Below are 12,748 nucleotides of genomic sequence, written 5' to 3'. Positions count from 1 at the left end.
GCAAGAGATGGCACCCTTGATTGCTGTGCTACTATGCTTTTCTTTTCCCTTGTCTACTGCCCTGGTCACCTTGACTTTCCCGTTAGGAATCACCACATCAGTGCAGGTTGATTTCTGCTCTATTATCAACTGTGGGACTGGTCGACAAGCCCAGTGGACCTGGTCTGACAAATACGTGTGTATGACTGTTTCAAAGTATTATTGGGGGAGTAACTGCGACACCTGGCAATGGGTTTTTGCTAACACTGGAATGGAGGACTGGGGTTATCAACCTTTTGAGGCCCAAAAATACGGTTTGAAAAATCGATTTTCTATCATTTACATTTACATTTACTACATTTAGCAGACGCTCTTATCCAGAGCGACTTGCAACAGTGCTTAGTAGTTTGACTGTTCTTCAGTCTTTAAGGCTAGGATTAAATCTACTGTCATTAAACAAGTTACCGCTGACCAAGTTGTACACAAAAAACCCTGCTAGAAAAAAAAATAGTAAGTTGTTAGTACAAATTTTTTTTTTTTTTTTTTGAGAAAAGGGTAAAGTATGGGGACTTTAGTCCCCCAAGTGCTGTTTAAAGAAGTGTGTCTTCAGACGACGTTTGAAGACAGTGAGGGTCTCCGCTGTTCGTACAGCAAGAGGAAGTTCGTTCCACCACTGAGGAGCCAACACTGCAAAGAGTCTTGATGCATGTCGTCCTCTACTTTTAAGTAAGGGTGGTTCGAGACGAGCAGTGCTTCATAAAAGGACATGCTTCTCATGAATGTGTTGACAACCATTGTAACCCCTTGCTCATCACTTTGATGAACTCCTCTTTACATGACTCAGGAACCTATATATTAGGGGCATATGCATCTGGAACAGATCCTTTAGGGAAATTTCTAATTAAGATTGACAATCCTGTTACTAACACCTCTCATTCTCCTGCACACACACCCGTCTCCCCAACTTCTGGTTCAGACTTTTCTCCTTTTAAGATTATGAATATTTCCACCCTTTCATCCACTTTTTCAATTGAAACTGGCTATGGCGATCAGAACCGTTGGTTGCAGTGAGTATTATATTCGGCTAAGCAAGTAAATCAATCCGATTGCTACGCCTGTGCTATGGCCAGGCCACATTTGGTTACCATCCCTTTCCCTCTTTCTAATAACTGCATTTCACTTTCTTTCCTCTTTCCCCCCACTCCTCATATGACTCCCCCGATGTTCCAGTCTCATGAAGGCAATTATACCTGCTTCTCTAGTAATTATAGTTCCCCCTTCATGCTTCTCGCCGAAAAGGGGGGTGTATGTACTATGTTTGGTGATGCATGCTGCACTTACATCCCTAATAATATGGCTCCCGATGGATCAATCACCCGTGCTTTGCCAGGTTTAACTGCCCTTTCAAATGAATTAGCTACCACTTCTGGCATTTCTAGCCCCTGGGGCTGATGGCTCAGGTCAGTTTTTATTTCACTGGCCGTTGCTTTTATCATTCTGTTGCTTGTAGCCTGCTGTGTAGTCCCCCTAATTAGATATATTGTGTCCCAGTATTTCACTGCCTCCGTGGCCAAGGCTTATATGTTACACGAAGAATGCATGCTTCAAATTTCTTCCTCCTTTTCTTCCACTCCTTTCCCCTTCTCCTACTCTTTCCCGCATTATTCCTATGTCACCCATATTTTTGTTGGTTCAAAAAGGGGGGAATGTAGAAGAAGAATGTTCTCCTCAGCACCATGTATTTTGTGTGTTTAGTAAATTAGAATTTTTATAATAACTATTTTTCTAACTTGCCAGTGAGAGACGCTTTGGCTTATGAACTAACAAAAATATGTTATTCCAGGGTTCAGGAGAAATAGTGTCCACATGAATAAAATCTAAGCTGTTTCTTGTTTTCCCTTTCTCAGAGTGAATGTTTCAGGGACAAGGTCACAAGGCTGCAGAAAGTACATGTAGTTTATGCAAAGGCGTCTCTCCTGTGCTTAGCTTTGAGAACACAGATAATGCTTAGCTCAACAGACATATTGTTTAACTTTACTGTTTTGATAAGGATGTTCTTTCTGTCTTATTAATCATGAGATGCTGAAGTATAAAAAACCCCTCCTGGCTTTTGATCAGGGTTCAATTGAGCTTTGCGGCAATAAGTTATGCTCTTTTGAATCTCTACTTACTGTGACTCCGAATGAATAAAAATGAGAATTGAGAAATATTATCTGCCTGCTTTTCAGTGTGCCTTTTTCGTCCACACTCGTGTGTTGTTCCTCGACTGTCACATCAGCTCAGTTCATCAGTGTCTTAATTGGAGTGTTGAGTGACGTGTTGTATTTTTCCCAATTTTTTCTCACTGGACAACATAAGGTTCAATTTCAACCCAGCTCCTTAATTGATGTTGTCAGCCATGAGCCCCTCAGTATCCATTACAGAGGGAGGTGCTCTTCAGGTGGTCAAGATCTGTGGGAAGAGGACATTCCTCTTCCCTATTAAAAAAGGCCAGGGTAAAGTCTCTTAAATGGCAGTCTGAACCTTAAAGTTTTTCCCTTTAAAATGTCAGAGGGAGTAAGATAGTCTTATACAGTTGTAACGTTCCCATGGACACAGCAGATATTCACCAGGTCCGTGGTCTTTAAAGAGGTTTGCCGGATCAAGTCTCAATGGACTACACAGAAGTTGCTACCGGAGGCCTGCAGTGGTGGTATTTCACATCTGGCCAACTTAATACAGACCTTAAACTTGTCTTTCTCTAACAATTTGGGGGAAACATACGAGCCACATACCTGGGCCAGACCGATGTCCATAGTTTTGCAGGTGGGAGTCGGCACTCCCAAGCTAGATGTCCTGGTTGATTACAGTCAAAGCACCTGTGCTTGGACCCCACTGTAGAGTTCCTATGATGTCTTCTTCCACTGGTGGTATCTGGTTGTGTCAAAGTTGGTGCCAAATTTGGGTAGCCACTCTGCATCCAGGTGGCTTAGGTGCCCTCCAGTCTGCGTGTCAGGACAAGTAGCAAATGGACGTCATTATGGAGCAACTCATCACAAATGTCCTCATTTATCACTGACAGGATTGTGTCAATAGTGAGCTTCTCCGCAATGCATTCGAACCTGTCTCTGCAGAACCAGCTTTGAGTCAGGTAAACCTAATTCTGGATCTGTGTCCATATAGGGCAGTCCAGGTCAATAAGCCACAGATAAAACTGGCATCCCTTGGCCACGGGGTTCATGGATATCAGGAGGAGGATCTGTTGCTTCACAAAGTCATAATCATTAAACCTTTCAGAAGGTAAATCTCACATAACCTGTATTGCCTCTCTGGTCAAAAACTGGGCCAAGATAGTTGCCCAGCTTCCCCTGTCCCAGCGCATCAGTGTTGCCATGCGTTTGAAGCAAAATATAGTAGGTAACTTTCAGGGTCATCTGTGGGAGCCATCTTCACCAGCACACTCCTGGGACGAGCAAAGGCAGGAGGGCCAGCAGGAGCCTCATCTTACTCCGTTGGTAGTAGGATATCGTGTGCCTCTTGGGGATCCATTGGTGTACCCCATTTCTGGTACTATATGACACGTGAGCCACTGTCTTGCACCGTAAAGAAGAGGCCTAGTCTAAGGGTTTCAAGAAAACTAGCTTTATTCCAATACAAACAAGAACAGCAAGGTAATTTATTCAAACAGGAGCTACCACTTCCTTACACAGGGATACAGCAAACAAGCAGGGATGGGGCCAGGTTATAATGTTCCCTGCATCACCCATCAGGCGACAGATTCATTAAGTGGGGAGGCTGTGAACTTATAATTGCTTGGGTGGCGTTGTGAACCTGCGGTTGCCTCAGCGTCGGACAAGCAGCCCTTGACAGATGTGTCAGTTACGTTTCGGTGTGCAGCTCCATTGGAGAGGGTCTCAAAAGAGCTCAGAAGCCTCACGATGTCTAAAGAAAAGCAATCACAACTATCAAAACTGCACTCACTCAACCAGTGGAACACCTAAAGATAAGGAGTAAAACAAAGTTGGGACTCGAAAATGAACAAGAAAAGTCCAGAAAGGAACATTGTGCCCACTGAGCAAATATAGAACATCAGTGCCAACCTGCAGATTGAGTTGATGTTAGAGGATGAAAATAAAAGTGTGACTGAAAATGCAAAGGACATCTGGGTCATACTGTCTGAACCACAAATAAAACATGGTGGACAGTGACATGCTAAGAAAGGCACAATAAAACATCTTCTGTCCAAATGCATTTTCCTGTCCCTACATGTCATTACTAGTGAAGCTCTGCCGGCTCTTCTATTTTTAATTTATTTCTCCTCTCTTTGATATGAAGTGTCTCCTTAATTCTACTCACCTTCATCTGCTCCATCGCCCTCCTCATCTCCTTCAGTGTCTTCTCTTTCTCCTTAATTCTCCTCCTGATTTCACTCAGTGTCGCCTCCAGCTGTTTCTGTTTGGACACACAAGAGGACACATGGGGGTCTTATCAGAATTCACTTTCAATTTCACTTACTGACTGAAGACCTCAGATAAACCTGACAGAAAATCAAATGAGCAACCAGTGAAAATATAAAAAAGAAGAACATGTTATGACTGAAGAAAAGAGAAAAATGAACACCTTTTAAAACTTAATTCAAAAAATAAGAAAACAACAGAAAGTTAACTCAAATTTCAGTTATGAAGATGAGGAAACAAATTACTCCATGGTGGACTGCTTTAGGTTGTGAGAGAGGACCACATTAAGCCTTGATTACTAGCTATGGCCAAAGTGACAGCTGTGAAAACACTGAGGAATGCACAGGCGACTGAAACCATCAGTAAAGATGAGCAGGGCCTGCAAGACGAGCCATGGGGCTATAACCAAGGGTTCAAATCAAATTCTTCTTTGCATTTATATAGTGCTTTTCTCACTACTCAAAGTGCTCAGCAATTGCAGGTTAAGGGCCTTGCTCAAGGGCCCAACAGAGCTGAGTTCCTTTTGGAATTTACAGGATTCGAACCGGCAACCATCCAATTTCCAGTGCAGATCCCTAGCCTCAGAGCCACCACTCCGCCTGATAATGATAATCAGTCAGTGGTATACAAACTGCTCATGAAGGAGTGATACGAGAGCGTGCTACAGATGTGGAGGAGAGCTCAGTGCAGCAGTAGGTAATATCATAAATCAAAAATGCCATTCTACAGCAGTGGACCCCATGTGTCAGTGGTGCTACAACAGCTTACATTGACACACAGGTGTGCTCCAGCGACAGATATGGTGTGTTGTTCTCTTGATTCAAAGGTGGATGTCCATCTTGTACACGTGGATAGGCTGCTGATCAGTTTTGGTGGATCCAGGTTTCATTTAACATGAAGCTCATATTTAAAATAGCAAATGAGCAGGAGAGTAGAAGAGGAACATACAGTGCAAGAAGAAAACTCCAAACAAACATGACGAATCAAAAGTATTTATCAAATAAATAAGACAATGGAGCTACCGAGTCAATACTACAATATCAAAAATAGAGTTACATAGTAAAAATAACAAAGAAAAACATACTGACCACAGGGCTATATACCAAACAAAACCCCAAATCCAAAATATTCAACCAAATATTACACTTAATAAGTAGCTGGAGTACTGAAGTGTATAAATAACTGGAAATTCAACATAGCAGTACACAACCCACAATGAGACACAAAGACGAACTCTTAGACCTGTTTGGTTTGTCCATAAGACTTCAGAAAGCATCACTGGGCAAACTCTCTGCATCTACTGACTACAGACCATTGGCACTTACATTTCACATCATCAAACCTTTTTCAATGGCAGGTCCTGGACTATATGAATGTGGGAGACCACCTGAACCCACACAGAAGTCTGTCTAATGGACAAAGATTGGAGTCGATGATGCAATTATCAATCTGCTTTACAAGGCTTATCTTCACCAGGCAGGAGGATTACAGGTATGTGTTTTGATTTCTTCATTGCCTTCAGTACCATCCAGGTGGATGAACCTATGGTGTCCTGGATGATGGACTATCTGTTGAGCAGACCACAGTTTGTGAGACTAAAGGACTGAGTTGTGTGGGCAACACTGGAACACCACAAGGAACAGTCCTGTCTGCTTTGATCTTCACTATGTACAACTTTGATTATAAATAAAACAGCATGTCACTTGCAGAAATTCTCAGATGATTCTGCACTGACAGGGTGTGCTGATAAAGGGGATGAGACAGAGGAGAGGAGTCAGGGGGAGAACTTGTTTCTTGGTGCAAAGAGTATTGTCTGCACCTTAACATCAGCAAAGCCAAGCAACTGGTGATTGATTATCACCAACTACGTGCCTCTATGACCATCACTATTCAAGGAGTGGATGTAGAGGTGGTCCACTCCTACAAGTACTTGGGGGTTTACATCGATGACAGGTTGGACTGGTCTCGGAACACAGAAGAATTATAGAAGAAAATGCAGAACAGACTTCTCCTTCCTTAGTATATTGTGTTCCTTTAATGATAGAAGTGACATCCTTCATATGTTCTGTAACTCTGTGATGGCCAGTCTGGTATGCTAAGTGGTAACATCACTTCAAGAGAGGCCCACCGAATCAACAAACTGATTAAGGAGGCAGACTTAGATATGGGGCACACTCTGGAGCCCCTGGAGCAAGTAGAGGTGGAGAGAATGAAGATAAAACTGAGTGTCATTTTGAACAATGCTGAACTGTGTCACATCAGCTGAAGGGTGTCAAGAGGCTCCTTTATACCAACCAAGCCAACCAACCTACCAGCAGTGATAAACATTTATAGTGCCTTACTGGATCTGCTCTCTCATCATTAGCCATTTTTTGTAATTCTTGTGTCTGTTTCTGTGGCTTATTTCTCTTTTGTTGGATTTCAATTTTTTTTTTGAGTTTGTCTAAATGCTAAATTTCCCATTAGAACTTATGAAGTGCTACCTATTTACCATTTATTATATAGTGTCTATCTATCTATCTATCTATCTATCTATCTATCTATCTATCTATCTATCTATCTATCTATCTATCTATCTATCTATCTATCTATCTATCTATCTATCTATCTATTATATAGTGCCTTTCACATCTATCTATCTATCTATCTATCTATCTATCTATCTATCTATCTATCTATCTATCTATCTATCTATCTAGTGCCTTTCACATCTATCTATCCATCTATCCATCTATCTATCTATTATATAGTGCCTTTCACATCTATCTATCTATCTATCTATCTATCTATCTATCTATCTATCTATCTATCTATCTATCTATCTATCTATCTATCTATCTATCTCACATCTGTTAGTTATATAGTGCTATTCTCTCTATCTATCTATCAGGAGTCCACCATATTCAGAGTTATACGTAAAGCTCTGAACTGTACATCATGCACACATTTCTCTCAACTCTGACTTTCCAAAGTGTTCCTGGGTAAAAACTTTAATGATGAACGCCGCCATCAGACACGTCATGTCTTGTGCCCTGTCTCACCAGGATAGACTCCAGCTCTCTACCATCATAGACAAGAACATTTAAACTCCTCAAATGGACACCTGGATGTCTCTAATCAAACTACTTTTAGAAATTTCTTAACTCTTGTTATTTCCTTTGTTTTCAGTAAACACTAAACCCCACTCACCTGTTTTTCCTTTCTTTCTGTCTCCAGCTCCACCGTTTTATGCCCACTGTGTCCATTCACCACACACATCACACAGATGCAGGTCTCATCAGTTTTACAGAATATCTCCAGACTCTTGACATGTTCTGCACAGATCTCCTCCTTCAGATTTCTAACTGGATCAGTCAGCTTGTGGTCCTTCCAGGCTGCTATTTCAAAGTGGGGCTGTAGGTGAGTCTGACAGAAAGAGATCATGCAGGTCAGACAGGACTTCACTGCTCGGAACTTCTTCTCAGTACAGGTGTCACACTCCACATCTCCAGGGCTGGCACAACTTTGAGATGGATGAGGACTGAGTCTCGGCTGTTTTATTTTTCTTATGATTTCATTCAGCACAGTGTTTCTGTGAAGTTCAGGCCTCGTGGTGAAGATCCTTCTGCACTGAGGACAGCTGCACTCTTGGCTCTGATCCCAGTAGTCAGTGAGGCACTTCAGACAGAAACTGTGACCACAGAGGATCGAGACGGGGTCACTCAGGGTGTCCAGACACATCAAGCAGGTGATCTCATCCTGTAATCCAAACAGCTGGGCTTCGGCCATCGTCTGTCAGAGGACAGGCAAACGGAGAGAATCAGTCAGAGAAACGAAGAGATTTAAAGTGAAATCTGAGAGCAGACAAGAGAGGACATCTGTGGAGACAAAAGTTAGGAACAGAGCTGGGGGGGTCTGGTAATGTAACTCAGTTTTATGAGACGTGTATTGTGACCAGCACCAGGTAGTCCTCGGCAGACTCAGACAGAAGCTGTTTGTGGTGTGAGGGGTCTGTAATTGTGTGTGTGTGTGTGTGTGTGTGTCAGCTTCACATTGAGGTGGCATTGCTGCTGGTGTCAGTGGTCAGGTGACCTGATTGCTCCTTATGGTCAGCTCAGCTGTTCTCCATTGACATTTTCCAGGTCATTGGTCAATGGATAAAAGGAGCCTGGGCAGAGAGCTGAGCAGAGAGGGTCTCTGCCAGCTGAGAAGGCCCAATGGGGTGAACTGGGTAGACAGTTGGAGAAAGATGTGCTGTGCTGGAAGAAATGGAGCAGAAGCTGATATCTGCATGAATTTAGACTGGGCTTTTGAATTTATGTATCAGTGTTTTATTGTCCACAAGCACTGCTCTTTATTGTGGATTATGTATTTGGATTATTTACAGTGCATCCGGAGAGTATTCACAGCGCATCACTTTTTTCACATTTTGTTATGTTACAGCTTTATTCCAAAATGGATTAAATTCAATTTTTTCCTCAGAATTCTACACACAACACCCCATAATGACAATGTGAAAAAAGTTTACTTAAGGTTTTTGCAAATTTATTAAAAATAAAAAAATTGAGAAAGCACATGTACATAAGTATTCACAGCCTTTGCCATGAAGCTCAAAATTGAGCTCAGGTGCATCCTGTTTCCCCTGATCATCCTTGAGATGTTTCTGTAGCTTAATTGGAGTCCACCTGTGGTAAATTCAGTTGACTGGACATGATTTGTAAAGGCACACACCTGTCTATATAAGGTCCCACAGTTGACAGTTCATGTCAGAGCACAAACCAAGCATGAAGTCAAAGGAATTGTCTGTAGACCTCCGAGACAGGATTGTCTCGAGGCACAAATCTGGGGAAGGTTACAGAAAAATTTCTGCTGCTTTGAAGGTCCCAATGAGCACAGTGGCCTCCATCATCCGTACATGGAAGAAGTTCGAAACCACCAGGACTCTTCCTAAAGCTGGCCGGCCATCTAAACTGAGTGATCGGGGGAGAAGGGCTTTAGTCAGGGAGGTAACCAAGAACCCGATGGTCACTCTGTCAGAGCTCCAGAGGTCCTCTGTGGAGAGAGGAGAACCTTCCAGAAGGACAGCCATCTCTGCAGCAAAATAGGGGGTCCAAAATAGTTCAGAAACCTCACAATATTTAATTCTTTCCTTAATTAAGATATTAAGAACAGTTTTGTTCTAATAAGCAGTGTTAAGGGTAATAAAGTGAGGAATTTCTTTCTACCTTTACAGCCTTAAACATTCTCTAGTGGGTAACACTTGGAAAGCCGGCTAATAAACTTCTAAACCCGACTAGCAACTGTTATGAAGGCATCAGACATGTAAAATCTGCCACGTGTGAATATTCTTCACTCCACACTGCTTACCCCACTCCTGCCCTTGACGTGGACCTGGGGACTCCACCATCATTACCTGATTTCCCAGCCACTGCTTCAGTGTCCATATCCATATTTAGAGGTCATACATCTACAGATACAGTTTGGGGGGTCAATGCCCACCAGCTTCTCTTCTACAACCAGGAATGGCTTAGTGGCTCATCCATCCATCCAGCAATTATCTAACCCGCTATATTCTAACTACAGGGTCACTGAGGTCTGCTGGAGCCAATCCCAGCCAACACAGGGTGCAAGGCAGGAAACAAACCCCTGGCAGGGCACCAGCCCACCGCAGGGCACACACACACACCAAACACACATTAGGGACAATTTAGGACCTCCAATACACGTAACCTGCATGTCTTTGGACTGTGGGAGGAAACCGGAGCACCAGGAGTAACCCACGCAGACACAGGGAGAACATGCAAACTCCACGCAGGGAGGACCTGGGAAGCGAACCCAGGTCTCCTAACTGTGAGGCAGCCACCGTGCTGCCCTTAGTGGCTCAGGAGATTCATAATTCCCCCTAAACGTTTTGTTTATTTCATAGTCTTTTCTTCTCTCAGTATTTATTTTTTTCTTGTTTTATGTATTTTTTTTTTCTAATTTTTACCAATCATGCCTTATGGCCTCACTCCCATTCTCATCTTTCTTCTCCTATTTACAGCAAAATGTGGTGTCTTAGGAACAGAGGAAAGTGAATTAGGATATGAAAAATAAAAGAGTGAGTGAAACAGAGAAAAAAGAGTGGAAAACAACAAGAGCACAGAACAAAAGAGAAAAGGGAAAAGACAAATGAAAGTAGGCCAGCACTTGTGTGACACACACACACACACACGGTCACACCAGCAAGGGTCATGAAGTGTCAAAGACACTCATCACGATGATCAAATAAATAATCACAAACTCATGCGTACAAACTCCTCACTGCTCTGACTTTCACAAGACTGCAGGATAAAAACTGAAACTTCAGGACCTAAATACAAAAGAGAGAAATGGCCGCTGTTAAGAAGGCCATGCCATCCTCAGATCTGTTCACTAATTAACAAAACTGTGTGTCCAATTGTGAAACAAAGCGACATGCAGCTCATAAAATACAAAGCAGACTGCTGACCCACCACTCAGTTCCCAGCATAGGCCCTGAGACAGATTGGGGTCTTCTGTCATTAAAGACTTGTTTGGTGGGCTCACCAGCTCTCGCTTTATTTCTTGGCTGTTCCTCTTCACCACAGACGGTCTTCAGGTCCTCTTAATCAGAGAAGTTGGACATGAGAAGTTCAGCAGGAGAGCCCAACAACAACAATGAGCAGGCCAGAATGTGCCGAGTGTCATTAAAGGCTTTAGTCATCAAGTGCCTGGGGGTCTCTTTGTGTTTATGTGTCCAAGCACAACTTGTAACAGAGTTGGACTTTCCAGAGGCTTCACTCCTATGTAATGAGATGAGCTGCAGGGTTACAGTGGCAGACATCACCACTTCTGTCACAGGGGCTGCCTTATTATGGGAGGTATTTTCTGCTAAAATGGAAATGAAAATTTAAATTAAATATTATATAATATATAATTATATCTCGATATATATTACATCTCATGCTAAAATCACACTATTTTATGATATCCATGTTTAAATAACAATATGTAGGTGTGCTCCATGTAATTCAAACAGCAGGTGGTTGAACATTATGGAGTTGACTGGGATGAACCATCTGGACGTGGTGAGGAGGGTCTCGAGGTTCCTGAGGTCCAACTACCAGGAAAGCTCACAGCAGATTAACTGAATTCACTCCCAGACCCCAATATTCCCTTTCCAGATGCAGTGGCTATTTACTGTAACACAGTCAACCTAATAAAACGAATGCCAAGATAGTCTCAATATTTGTACTGAGGCCCATGCTGTACTTCATTTGCTGTCCCTCAATTAGTTAACTTTATGAGATCATCTCACATTTCTTAGTGCTACTCTACCACTTCATTCAATGTGAACACCATGATAAAAGTCGTACACTGCATTTGAGATTTCAGAATTTATTAATGCTGCATTTACAATTGCTATAACATGGTTACTGAATCAAACCTTTTAAAGGCAAAAACTGACACCATCTGTTTTAACTGGATAAGGGATGAGGCATTGAGGGTGGCATATTGAGGCTTGGGCCTACCTGCAGGTGTTTCTTAACAAGCTACATCCCATTTACCAACTGTTTAGATAGATAGATAGATAGATAGATACTTTATTAATCCCAATGGGAAATTCACATTCTTCAGCAGCAGCATACGTTTATGTGAACAGCTAAAAAAGGATAAAGCTGTACTGCTGATGGGAACTCCAGCAAAACATCATTTGTGTTTCAGTTGCTCAGTCCACATATTACATAATGGTGGATGTCAAAGTGTGTTATTCTGATCCATTTTCATAAAATTTGAAATTGAATCATGCAACCCACAGCCAGTTCAGTGTTCATGAATGGGGGCCGAGGTTCAACAACAGCACCATATCAAAATGACCATTTAAAATCTGTCCAATTTTACACAGTGTGTAGTTTAGTCAGTCAGTCAGTCATTGTCCGACCCGCTATATCCTAACACAGGGTCACGGGGGTCTGCTGGAGCCAATCCCAGCCAACACAGGGTGCAAGGCAGGAACAAATCCCCAGGCAGGGCACCAGCCCACACACCCACCCACACCAAGCACACACTAGGGACAATTTAGGATCGCCAATACACCTAACCTGCATGTCTTTGAACTGTGGGAGGAAACCAGAGCACCCAGAGGAAACCCACGCAGACAAGGGGAGAACATGCAAACTCCACGCAGGGAGGACCCAGGTCTCCTAACTGTGAGGCAGCAGCGCTACCTACTGCGCCACTGATCTCCGTGCATAGTTTAAATGGTGCATATTCTCAGTACATCCCATAACTTTTGTTTTTGTAACAATATTAGTAAATCAAATCTTCATGAGAATTGTGCCACAAACAAATCT

General features: G+C 42.6%; 1 protein-coding gene across 1 annotated transcript; it reads right to left on the bottom strand.

The window, feature by feature from the left end:
• Positions 1-3,555: 3,555 nt before the first annotated feature.
• Positions 3,556-11,280, bottom strand: LOC127527741 (E3 ubiquitin/ISG15 ligase TRIM25-like). The gene is made up of 4 exons (XM_051927461.1): positions 10,962-11,280; positions 7,605-8,186; positions 4,315-4,410; positions 3,556-3,900 (listed from the first exon to the last, which is right to left on the bottom strand). Exons 2-4 carry the CDS (start codon positions 8,181-8,183, stop codon positions 3,892-3,894), a joined length of 684 nt encoding a protein of 227 aa, XP_051783421.1. The 5' UTR covers positions 8,184-8,186; positions 10,962-11,280; the 3' UTR covers positions 3,556-3,891.
• Positions 11,281-12,748: the final 1,468 nt, after the last annotated feature.

This window comes from Erpetoichthys calabaricus, chromosome 1 (genome assembly GCF_900747795.2).
Source record: "Erpetoichthys calabaricus chromosome 1, fErpCal1.3, whole genome shotgun sequence".
NCBI lineage: Eukaryota > Metazoa > Chordata > Cladistia > Polypteriformes > Polypteridae > Erpetoichthys > Erpetoichthys calabaricus.
The sequence above is the reverse complement of the archived record's forward strand: the minus strand, read 5'-3'. Positions and strand labels throughout refer to the sequence as shown.

What these genes read in the sequence shown, in the direction of transcription:
- LOC127527741 (XM_051927461.1), bottom strand. Translation starts at nt 8,183, where the DNA reads ATGGCCGAAGCCCAGCTGTTTGGATTACAGGATGAGATCACCTGCTTG. An exon ending in CAGAAAGAAAGGAAAAACAG is followed by an intron (nt 4,411 to 7,604) that starts GTGAGTGGGGTT and finishes GTGTCCAAACAG; the next exon opens with AAACAGCTGGAGGCGACACT.